The sequence below is a fragment of the Drosophila yakuba genome, chromosome 3L, assembly GCF_016746365.2.
Source record: "Drosophila yakuba strain Tai18E2 chromosome 3L, Prin_Dyak_Tai18E2_2.1, whole genome shotgun sequence".
NCBI classification, from domain to species: Eukaryota; Metazoa; Arthropoda; class Insecta; order Diptera; family Drosophilidae; genus Drosophila; species Drosophila yakuba.
The window spans coordinates 21,138,284-21,151,209 of record NC_052529.2 but is presented as its reverse complement, the minus strand read 5'-3'; the positions used below and the strand labels follow the sequence as shown (position 1 = coordinate 21,151,209).

Genomic DNA, 12,926 nt, shown 5'->3' with positions numbered 1-12,926 from the left:
ACATGCATCAAAATGTTTTCAATAGATGGCACTAGCAAAGTTTCAACCGACAGCATAAATCTATTTATTTCTATGTGTGCGCTGGGCTGTTTTCTGTTTTCTGAGGCTGCAAGGATGGGCTTGTATGCGAGTGTATCTGTATCTCGAATTTCGCATCTCTTTTTCACTTTTCGCTCCGACTGTCTGTCGGTCGATCTCGGAGTCTGTCCTTCGGTTACTGTCTGCAGAGCAACCCAATTTCCGGTTTTGCTTAAGCATTGCGCACAATTGCAAGGCGCACACACGCTCGCCGTTTTGTATCTGTGTGAGCGGCTTTGTATCTATGTGTAACTGAATAGGAACACATGCGCCCCGAGCCAAAACTGCAGTGCAGTGCACTAGGCTGCGGTTCCCAGGCACACACACATGCACATCAGTGATGCGGAAAAGGGGATTGCCGTCTTACAGAGATCCGAAAAGTACTTTTGGCAGAGATACATATCACAGCTTAGCAAAGGTCTTTCATTTACTTCATATGAATTCGGACAACTTTTTATTGCTATCTACGTTTTGTTTAAGCTGAATGGAATTGTATATTATAAGAACGAATAGACTCGCAATTTCACACATCTTAAAAGTTAGAGAGCAATTTGCGGCATCACTGTGGGCGATACTTACAACATCGCATAGTGGCACAATCTCACACACACATGCTCATTAAAAATGCCTGTCTATCCATTCTTGTAAATGTATTATGAGTTCTGCTGTGCTTATATTATATTTAACTTTTTCATAACACGGAGAAGTGGCGTTAAATAAATGTCCTCTGTCTGCCTTTGGCCCCCTTTTCCCCTCTTTCTCTGTGATTAAGACAAAGCATATGATATATATAAAAAATCCTATAAAATGTGAGAAATTCTTGAGCGATTTTATAGTTGGACGTACCGTGAAACGACGCGTGGCAACCAATCTCCTCCGCAGTATTTGGCCAAAACAGGATCGTTGGTGGAGCTGCCGTCATAGAAAATTAAATGGTCCCGTTCACCTGTACAGTCCGACCAGGCTCGAATGGACCGGGAGGTTTTATTAAAGCTGGCTATTGAGCTGTGCGTGTGGGCGAAAAAATAGAAATCATATTGGAGGGGTTAGCCAAAGAGCACGAACAATATGTACAATTGAAAAACGGAGAAAAGCAATCAAATCGAAATGCAATGAAAACATTTTCATTTGCCAAAGCCAGGCTAGAAAATGGTTACAGATGGGGCCAAAATCATAGTAAAAGCCAAAGTAATACAAATATTATTTACAAGTTTGTGGAAAGGTGTAGCAAAACAATTGTTGCAAAGTAATATATGGTATATTTTTTCAATCTATTCTGTAGCATATACGTAATATTTTCAATAGCTGCGCTGTTTTTTTTCCATTTTTTTGTTCCATTAACAAACTTTTTAGAATCAAACTTTGTAAATTTATAAAAATGTTAGCAATTCCTAATTTCGTTTGTGCATTTGTCAGCACTGATTTTACTGGTCTTACACCTGAGCAGAAGACCCAGATGATGTTCACTGCGAAAGTTGAAAATAAATGTCAGCTAATATCAAAAATACATTTACCTAATCCCATCAATCCAATTACAAACTTCACATACTGTCCTTTAATACGGTTTTGCATACAAATTGCATCGGCTGTCAGTTTGCTGCATTTAATTGGAATATACAAAACTTTTTGGGCGACGAATGCTCAACATTCTCGGACACGAAACAGTTTCATTTGTGCCGTCAGTTAACAAACTGCAAACTGGTACTTCGCCTAGCAATTTGCCAAATTGAAATTTGTCATACAAATGCAGATGCAGATGCACTTTGTCTGGCCGGGATATGTATATGCACATATCCCATTCAATTCGGGGCGGGACTGGAATTCGTCGGACAGAATGGTAATGCTTATTTAATGCTCTCCAATGCAGGTATTCATTCGAGATTCATCGGGGCAATCCCCTCCCACAATTCCCAGTTCCCAGTTCCCAGTCCCGACTTACCGCTTCACCAAGGCCTTGTGCTGATTTTCCTGGCTAACAGCAATCATGGCGTGCTTGCTGGTCGGGACTTCCTTCTGCCGGATCGTCCAGTAGCAGGTAACGTTCCTGGGATACATGCCAGGATAATTCGGACTTTGCAGGCGACACTTGTTCCGATAGCACTCGTCGAATTGCCTGGTACAATAGGTGCCGGGTGTCACACGGCCCAATTCGAGCGGCTTATCGGGCAGGCCGTATCTGGAAAAGAGGCCAAAAGGTTCAGAGGTTCAGTTCTCAGTTCTCAGTTCACTAAGTGTTGTGCGAGTTTAGCACTTTTCATTCTAGCTTCTGCGTCCTTTTCGTTTTCGGTCCGTGCGACTACATTTCGAATGGTAGTTAAGGCCGTGCCAGCACCACCAACAACACAAAACAACACAAAGACCTGCAATTTGCATAAAATGTGCTACGGGACGCACACGCACACACGCCCACCTTTCCACATACTCGAATACATACATGCATGGACGGTCATTCCTGGGGTCTGATCATTGTTTAGTTTGCTAATGGTGTGCACACGATTCCCGGACTACGAACGGACTTTTCACTTTGAAAATTTGTATTTGAATCAGAAAGAAAATGTCCTTTACATTTCGCAACTAATCTTTGTAATTGCAATTCCTAATTCATAAATACGCACAAAAAAGATAAAAATGGATACAAAGAAGTTATGTGTCCTCCTCGTATATTAAAGCTTATTTTGTACAACTTGGTAAACCGAAAATATATTTTTAATGGCGAGGGTAATTTTAGTTCCCAGTTCCTAACGTATTGCTGTTGTCTCATCAAAAGGAGTAAGCAATACTTTAAAAATTAGTGTATTGTTTTATAATATTTAGAGAACCCTAAGAACGTTTGTGCAGTGTGGCAATGACTTGTAAATTCTGTGCAACTTATTCAGGCGTAAAAATACATTTCAATTTCTATCTTCCTCTCGCTCTAATTTTCCACCTGCAAACAAATTGCGCGGCACTTGGAAAAGGAAGTGGGTGGTGGGAGAAAGGAGAATGGAGAACGGAGAAGGGAGGGAAAACGATACGGAGACAAATTTGACACATGCCTAGGCACCAGGCACAAATGGATTGCAGTGCAAATACATGAGGTGAGGATAAACCTGTATTGAGAAACTAGACAGAACACAGCTCATGTTTTATGCAGGCAACCTCCTTCGATTCCGAATTTCCCGAAAAGCCATCCCTAGGGCAACCAAGTGGCATTGTTCTTTCGGGCAGAAAGATTTAAGTTCTAAGCAAGAGCCTTTGAATCGAGCCAGCGCCAGGAATAGAAACATCTATGGAAAGATGAAAACTCGAGCGGGAAAGCTGAGGCAACTGATGACATTACGCCCGTAAGAAGACAGAAGGGGAAGTCGGAAAAGGAAAATGCAGCGAACCAATATCTATTGAATACTTTTCGAACTGCACAGATATTTGTCAGTTTGCCAGTGCAATTCGGTGCTGCAACTTACCTCACAACTGCATCCGACTGGCTTATAAATTTATATCTTATGCTGAACTCAAAGGGCTTCTCGTCTCGGATATTGCGTGGCGGATGAAATACCTGCAAGAAAATGGAAAGCGGTCGTAGAATGCAATTTGAAATGTTAAAACGCCAGAAAGAACAATCAATGTTAAAATGTTTCAGCGGAAACGTGACTCGACTTATATTTCTGTGATGTAAAACAACCGAAACTGCTGGTAACAGCGTTTAACCATCCTCAAAAGCATTTCTTTATAATTATGATTAAAAAATAACCAAAAGAAAGGAACAAAAGATATGTAAACTGAAGTAGGTATTTTTAAAACAGCTTTCGATTGACATTCACAAGACTCTCCCCATTACTTAAGTTGCTGAAAAGAAGAAGCCCCCTCGATAGAAAACAATACAATTGTATGCTTAACGAGTGCAAATTTTCATCTCGACACGCAATTTCTCTTCAATTATGCCATCTGCGATTTCTCCTTTGATTTTCCTCCGTTGCCATGTCAACTGCTCGTCAACACTTTTGCAGACAAGAAGTGTCCGAAGAAGTTTCCTCTCACATGGCGAGTGAACTTTTATTAATTTTCATAATTTATGCGTGGCAACTCGACAGCAGTAACTGAAACCATATTTCCGGCCAAGAGTTTCACATGGACGTGTCCTTTTCGATGCCTTGTCCATTTGGCCATTTTTATGGCGGCGCGTTTATTTAAAAATTAATCAAAAAGTGGCAGTCGAACTGCTTCGCTGGCTGACAGCCTTAAGAAAATATTACGCATACGCCGTGTGGAGTGCGCGGGAAAAGTTGTTCAATTTAAAATGAAAGGCTGGACATGTAAACCTTGGGATAAGCTGCAGATTTCATTCCCGGCATGGTAATTGAGAGGTTGCGAATCCTCCCATTATGCAGATGGAAATATAAAGCACATAATGCATCGTCTCTGGAAATGCGATATTGAATGAATCATTAAATGCGTTACCTAAATGAACCTAACCAATTAACATTAAGTTATAAATTATAATGTATAAACTTATATATGTATTTGAAACCAATGTTTCTTACGCTAAACTTTCTTGCATAAACTTTGCTTTAATCAAATGCAAACCGATGCGCCAAACGTAAAGGCCTAAAGTGCTGGTAGGGTATGTAATTTAAGCAAACACAGGTGAGCAGAGGCTCCCAAGGCTCCAGTCCCAGGCACCCGTCTCTTTCCCGCATGTCCCCTCTCACTTGCACTTGCACTCACCTTCACCGAGGCTGTCACCGTGGATGTTTCGCTAAAGTACAATTGCGGTCCGGTGGCCTTGCCGCACCAGGAGCCGCCGGTGAATGGGCGTCCCAATTCGCTGAGCTGCCAAGTAAATAAATAAAAATTTAATTAATTAAAAATCAAGTTTGTTTCGTTGGTGACACGCCCACAGACAGCCAAACAGAAAGGCTAAAAGCAATTTCGCCCAGCTCGGCAAAATGCCGTGGTGCAACATTTAAAGCCCATGAAGCACATACGTATGTCGCACACACACATACACACACACACACTGTTGTGGGCGCATTAAAAAATTGGGTTAAGTTATAGAGTTCGAACGGCCATATTGATTTTATTGGCACTGGGTTGGTGAAAAACGCATGGAAAATTAATATACGCACGTTGCAGGGGGCCATCTGGCGTGGGCTAATGGATTATGAGTGCGTGCTGTGTTGTGCAGTGTAATTTTTCGTTTTCCCTGCCACCTCTCCGCTTAATATTCGATTGTTTTCCCTGCCTTTGCCGGTTTCCTGCTTTTCAGCGCTACATGCCACTTGGCAGCGGTACGGTACCAAAGCGCGGTACAGTGTACCCCACTTTTGGCCAGGTATTTTATGCATGCGGAAACCGTTGGCAACCGTCGAAGGTGTGTGACCAGCAGCTGAACCAACACTGCATCCGTGGCAGCGACAACTGCAAATGCTGCCCCATAAATGTATTTACTTTGTGACCAAAAAAGAGACCCCTAAAGCCTGCCAAACGAATGGGGGCTAAAATATTAACGGAGTCGAAAAAAGTGTGCGAACTTTAAATGGGCCAGAATAATGGCGTTGAAGTACTCTGCCCTTTATTCTGAGCATTGGGCATTGCCATTTCCTCAATATTGTATCACTAGCCAAACTAAACTAAATATATTTAACCTAACTAAATATATTTTTAGCACTTAAGCTAAACGATTCAACAGCTAAGTAGTACAATGAAAATTGAATACATTATAAATAGAGTAAGTATTTGACATGCTTTTATATCTTTTTCTGAGCATTTTAAAATATAATTTTCATAGACTTGCATATTATAATTCAATTATTTAATTCCTTGTAATAATTTATTTATGAATGTGAACTGTTTTTAAGTTAAATACCTCTAAACTAACGCGAGGACCCAGAACTTTGAAAACCCGGCAAACTGTGCAAAATCGCACAAACCCGTTCGCCCCAGGACAACTGACATCTATTGAGCCTGATCGCAGAGGCAGCATTAATATTGCTAATACCAGGACGATGGGGACACTGCCGGTTCCGGTTTTCAATTCTTTTCTGCTGCCTGCGGCCTGGGTCAGTGGCCACCAGTCGATAAATGTGGGGATCGGGAAACGGCGCCGGCAATGGCAACGGCAGCTCATTTACACTGAGGTTCCAATTGATTAAGTTTTTAGTTAATGGGTTATTTGAACTGAACCGACGGCCGACGAGGCCAGTCCCTGGCTGCCCCTGGCAGCCTCCATGTCCTTTCTGCCCCGGTCATGTCCTGCGGCTGCCTCAAACTCAAACAACAATTTTTGCTGTAATTGCAAAGTCGCCAATCGAGGCCTGGCCAATATTTGTAACTGGTTAGAGTTGCAGTTGCACTGGAGTCTTGTCGGTCCATTGCTGCTGTCATATTGAATGGCATTGGCCAGTCCGACGGCCATCCTCCTCTATCTCATCGCCAGGATGAATAGTGAATTTGGTTTGGGATTGAGTCTGGATTGGGGATGGAATGGAGCAAGTGGTCCTGGCAGGTCGGGCCACAGGCAGGCTTGACTGCCCGGCATAATGGTAATTTTCTGATTTCGATTTTGTGTAAATTCATAGCAAACTCTGGACGAGTCCTGCTCCCAGGACTCTAGTTTTCACACTCAGAAAAAAATGTCAAAATACGAAAAAGAGTATTAAGGCCATAGCAGATAGATAGCTGTGAGATATTATATTTTACAATATAAAATACTCACAGTATTATTATATTAATCATTTATTTTATTTATACTTTTCCAAGTCTGTTTTCTATTGCAGGAAATATATAAGTCGGAACGAGTAGGGTCGGATTGTACCACTATAACACATAGTAGCCACAGAAGTATTCGAAAAATAAATGGAACAAATATACCTTCTTTGTTTTTATTTATTACAAGATGAAATTTAGTGCACATCCGTGCTTTGACTATATACAACTTCGATTTTAGTTTGACCAAAATTTGACTATCAACTACTTAAATCGGGCTCATATCGGACGACTATATTTTATAGCTGCTGTATGAAAAGTCGAAAATGACTAGCTAATTAAACATACATTAATTTTAAGATGTAATTACTGCAAAGGTAAATAAAAATTTACGTCCATAAGCTAGCTTCCATTCTTGTTTTTGTATATATTATGGTGTGCTCAATTTCTTCAGATTTTTCTTAGTGTACTGTCTTTTTCCCCTCTTTAGCTTTCCCTCTAACTTAACCCACTGCTCGTTGCTCTTCATCATCGTCATCATGTCCATTGTGTGCATTGGAGCGTTATTAGCATCGACATCATAACGAATTATTGGACCTTGGTCCTTGTGTGTGTGTTCTTTTTAGCCCGATTCCTCTTTTTGCCCTCCTTTTCATAGTTGGCCTATCTGCTCTTGCTATTTCTGCCACATTTTCTGTGGGTTTTAAATTGATTGAATTAGTATTGTAGCAGGCAACTTTTTTGGGCTATTGCCTATGGGTTTAATTTTATAGGCTTTTTTTATTAGGTCAGTGCTAATAATTGCCTGACATTTTGCCAAACATTTGCTCATATGCCAGTCAAAATGTTGACCCACTAAACTGGTTAACGTTCAATGGGCATTCACGTTGATATACAAAATTTAAATTGAAGCCCGAAGCTAGAGATATGTGGTCCAAAAAAATAAAAAACTCTTGTTAATTATAAAAAAGTTTTCTTAGTATAAACAAAATAGCTTTAATTCAGTGGCACGTACTTGAAAACATTCAGCTTCACTACATTCTCATCCATTAAGAACTTTTTAGAGATTAATGGGAATTCGGTTGCATTCTGTAACCCACCAGATATCTGCAATACATTGTTCGGTTCTCGGCGATTCCGCCCATACGTACACACACACACACATGCAGCACACTGAGTGCGAAAAAAGTTTTATCAGCATTGTTGATGTACTGGCATCCGCAGAATCCTTCTCGCTTCATAATCTGCCAACAATAAACAAAAGCTGCCGCTTGTCAGTTTCGCTCCGCATCCCTTTTCTCCCCCAGATGCCACGCCTTTTATTGCAAAGAGTTTTTTTACTTAATTGTGAAACAATTTAAGCGCATAATGCCAACACTGGCCGACTGTCTGCGCGTTCTGTTTGATTTATAGTAATTTAAAGCGTTTGGCATAATACAAGTAAATAACTTAACCGTGAAGGCTTTTCATTTGCAACACAAATGCTGAGGGGATAGGCCAATAAATTACAAAAAATATATTCTAAACTCAGCAAAACCTTGAGTTATGTTCTTAGCTCTCAGCCAAGGCAGAGATGTTAAGCCGCATATATACATACGTATATACTGGACTAACCAATAAAAACTATAGACAAGCTGAGACAGGACCAAGCTGCCTGCACTCCTCCGGTTGTTGTCCTTGAGTGGGACGAGGAGCCGAGGGTCAGGATGTTATGATTGTCAAATATTGAGTCATTTGGCCAAGCTGCTCTCGCAAGGACACCCAAGGATAACAGCTTCCTCCTCTGAGTTCGCCTGAATTTGTTGCCTCTGTTGATTTAGGTTAATACGTTTATGCATAAACTTTATTATTTATGATTAACAATATTATACAAAAGGTCCAGCGGGAGTTTTAGCCGGGCAGAAATGAGGATTTGGATTCAACTAACGAGATACCGAGTAAAACTGGCTTTGCAAGTAATAGAAACTTTGTTTTTGGTTAATGGATATACAATAATCAAAATATACATGTACATATGTGTGTCGAAGAACTGAGTTTAAAGAACGTACCCCTATGCAAATTCACTTTAAGGAGTTTAAAATTTACCTCTACCTAAGAACTGCGAGAGATTGTTTGCTGAATTATTAAAAATAATTCCGAAAAGGTCAAGATAAGGACAGCCCAGTTTCACTCCCCCTTTTGCCTGCTACAAAATGCATGAGACAGAATGTCCAACTAAATTGAATAAATGATTAAACCGAAACTTCAGACTCTCGACACGGGGTGCTGGGCCTGAACCTGGGTAAATCATATATAACCGTATATGTGGGAAAGGCAGCGGATATAAATTTTCCGTTTCGGTCAAGAATTTATGTGGCCAGGCCATGACACGCATTATTTATACAGATCTGAGGGCCAGGGGCTTACAAAACCGCGTCAGCAGTTAAAATTGCCTCTACTGGAAAAAACCGCTTCGATGGAAGTGGAGGTTTTGAAGGGGGAAACACAACACAAACCTGCGGTTAGTTACGAGTCTATATAGGACTGCAACTACAACAATGAACAATGCACGGGCAGCGGCAAAAAATTGAAAATATTTAACTGAATTTTTAAACCGTATAGCAAGGCCAAATATCCAAAAAAAAAAAAATATACAGCCCACACAAATGCCGGACTTGCGTAACGAATGAGTAAATGCCCTTATAGAGTGAAGAAAAGTTTCACCAGATAATAAATACAATAGGTTACTGATTTTAAGGCTGAATCCCTAAAAATGCTTAGTAAAAATATTTATTGTAACTTCTTCTTTAAAGTTACATTGACATTGTGATAAAATAGTTTATTAACTGGTGTTAGTTAACTATAAATATGTTTTTAGTTTGAATACCAATTTTTTGGTTAGTATATTACTATTATTTTTTTGCTGCATCAATTAATAGGCACTTAAAAAACAAGAACCCCCTTTTAATTTAAGAGCATTAATGCAATTACACTTACCCTCTGCGAGCCTATGAAAACCGCTGCTGCCGGAAAATGCAGCGGCAGTAAAAACTAGATGCATGCCTGTTAGCCAACCCCTCCCGCACGCCCATGTCCTTACGGAAATCCCTCAACTCCGTACACATGTCAAGCGCCAAATGAAACCTCAACAGGACAGCCCAGGAGTGCCTGCGATGGCTGCACTGGATGGCTATTCCATATCCCTTAGTCGAGCGCCGTTTTTCAGTTTTTGGGAACGAGCACCGCAAAATGTCAGCGAACGCCCCACGCTTGTTTAAATTTATTGTTGCACAAAGCGACCGGCAGATACAGAAGGCCGGCGGAAAAAGTCCGGGATTCGGGGCCTACGTAGCTAAACTAATAGAGGTTTATGGGTTTCCAACAGTCGCACAGGAGGCGGAAAGGCTCTTTATACCGAGCGATGGAAAATGCAACCAATGAGAGTATACAGTCCCGGTAAACAGGAAGGAACTATGGGAGGATGTAGGAAATTCTAATACAAATTTTAGGTAATGCCTGTAGTTATGGAAGGAATAGGAAGTAGAGTGAAGTTAGAGGAGGGACTAATGGCTACTTCTATCTACAAGTAGTTACATTAATTTTAATGAATTACTATAGATATAATAAATAATACTCGTTCAACTCGTTTTACTTTTTGCCTGCATCAGCATATTTTCTCCCACAGACGATTACAAAATGTATAGCTGTTATTTTGTAGACACATTTAAAACGATACGTAAAATAACAATTCCAGGTGTTTTAATTTTTACAGACCATACTGCTGACCACTTCCTATTGCAAACTCATCTTAAGACGGAGGATTATGTGAACTTGCACATCTCAATTGGCATTTGTCTTTCAGCACTTCTGTGCGAATATTTTATTAAATCCCCAAATTAAAACAGCTCTGGGGGGCTTTGGGGGAATAGAAGTAAAGCGAGCAGTCCGTCTGGGCTTTATCAAAAGTGATTCAAGCAGGGCCAGTCAACCCGAAACACAGATAAAGATACCGATGCAGAAACGCAAACTAAAACAAAAACTGAGACACAACCGGATACATTTGCGAAGCGGAGGGGCGTTCAAACATATTGCACAAGTCAATTACAGGGATTTAGTGAGCTCTTTCGTACATTTTATTTAGCCAGGATTTTGGTTTTACCATTACAAGGGCGAGAACAGCAGCACAGCACTAGTCACCATCTAGTTTCCAAACGTGTCCGCAAAATTTGCGATAAAAATATACACCACGCACACAGATCCACTTGCGGAGCCAGAGCCCTGGTACATGTTAAATAGTTTTCCTTTTCGGCCCGGAGAAGGGCAAATGGATGTGACCCAACAACACTTACAGCTCTACACGACTACAGCACTCAAGCTCCCAATCCCAGGATCGGCAGGACACACACAGACACACAGGATATCAGGCAAAGAGACGCACACAGGCGCAGCATTCAATTCAATTTGCCGGGCTAATGTGGTATTTGTCAACAGAGAACCAAACAGAAAATTACAGAATTACTCGGACATTGATTGAATCGAACGACGGCGACAGCGCCGACGACGGCGACATCGAGGAAAGCTACCAATGATGACAAGCCAAAGTCCTCGCCCGGATTTTCCAACCACCCAGCACCCATCACCCACCACCCACAACCCATCAAATCCCACCACCACCCACTTGGGCATGAAATTATGGGTCCCGACACAATTTCCCGCAAACTATTTTTATTATCACGTAACATGAATTTTAATAAATGGAATTCCAGCCCACTCACCTGCATGAAACCCTCGGGACATCCTGGCAACTCGCCCGTGGGACTGAGGTTCGTTTCATAACCATCCACATCCGTGTCGACCATGCCCTCGTCGAACCTTCCCACGGTAAAGCCATCAAAGATGATCTAAAGGAATCGAATTGAAAATTGTAATAATCTTGTGAAAGTGGTTGTAAAATATTCAGGTCACTGGTACCTAATACAAGTCATAAGTTTTCAATTCCTTATAAAAATATAATAAATGACGCAAACTGATGGTTTTAAATGAGTTTAAGCTGGAGCTTTCTGAACTCACTATACCAATGTCGTTTCAAAATAAATTTATTTATTTATTTATTAATTATAGCTCATATTATAAGTTCAGAATATTTTTAAAAGTTTGATTAAACTTATTTTATAATACGGCTTTTTATGTATATTCGTTTTTAAGTAGATTCATTGTTTTGTATATTCATTTCTATGTACATATATTCATCCAAAACTTATTCTAAATCCTTTAGAGCACAGTTTAGCCCGGAATTTCAGGGTACTAACACTATATTTTATATTTGCTTAACGCTATGCAAATGAAACTCCATTTGCGAATAATGTAGGGAACAGCACAACGCCCACTGTTTGCATATTTGATTGGCCATAAAAAAGATAATACCGCATTCACACTGCCTTGAGAGGGAGTCAAGTCAAGGTCAAAGTGAAGAAGTTGTGAGGCAGAAAGTCAAGTGTCTAATCTTGTATGCAATATGTACATTATGTACTCGTGCGGCACATGTATTTTCTTAATGAAATATGCAAATAACTGCCTCCCAGAGTGTGTGTCGAAAATTGGAAAAGGAACTCCAATAAAGGGTTCGGCCTCGGTTTTCAGTTGGCTGCCACTTGCTTTTCATTTGGCCGAATTTCCCAACACCTACGCACACGAAGAGATTTTCACTTCCAATTTGAAATATTAAACAAAGGCAAAAGTGACAGCGAGCAAAATGAGGGAGGGAAATCCACATCGCACATGGCATTTGTGGCTTCATTAGAAGCGGCGACTGAACGACAGAGGAAATTCTGTGAAAAACTTTTGCATCTGGAAGTTTGCTCTGGACTTCAACGCAGACTTCCCGCTCCGGAAATTCTCCTGGGCAAATGGGGAAGCATAATTTATGTGTAGTGCATGCTATTTAAGGAGTTCTCTCATGTTTTAATGTTTTTTTCTCTCGAACTTTTTTGGTCTTCGACGTGACAAGCTGGAAAGCTTTAAGGACTTTAAGGAAAACTTAGTTACTGCTTTAACAGACACTTTAAGTAGTGGTCAGTGGTGTAATTTTCGATTTCTTGGCAGCAGTAAATTAGGTCTCAGCTTAAAATAATCACATAATAAATCTATCATGAGCTCCACCACAGAAATACCAAAATGTCGCATAA

At 40.6% G+C, this 12,926-nt stretch overlaps 1 protein-coding gene across 2 annotated transcripts in view; it reads right to left on the bottom strand.

Moving 5' to 3' along the window:
* Positions 1–12,926, bottom strand: part of LOC6539435 — an 82,301-nt gene that overhangs the window by 44,205 nt on the left and 25,170 nt on the right. For both annotated transcript variants that reach the window (XM_039374768.2, XM_039374769.1), the window contains exons 4-8: positions 11,517–11,642; positions 4,783–4,887; positions 3,522–3,613; positions 2,018–2,254; positions 925–1,083 (exon numbers count right to left, since the gene is read on the bottom strand). In XM_039374768.2, the coding sequence (XP_039230702.1) occupies positions 925–1,083; positions 2,018–2,254; positions 3,522–3,613; positions 4,783–4,887; positions 11,517–11,642 (719 nt within the window). The remainder of the gene's footprint in view (positions 1–924; positions 1,084–2,017; positions 2,255–3,521; positions 3,614–4,782; positions 4,888–11,516; positions 11,643–12,926) is intronic.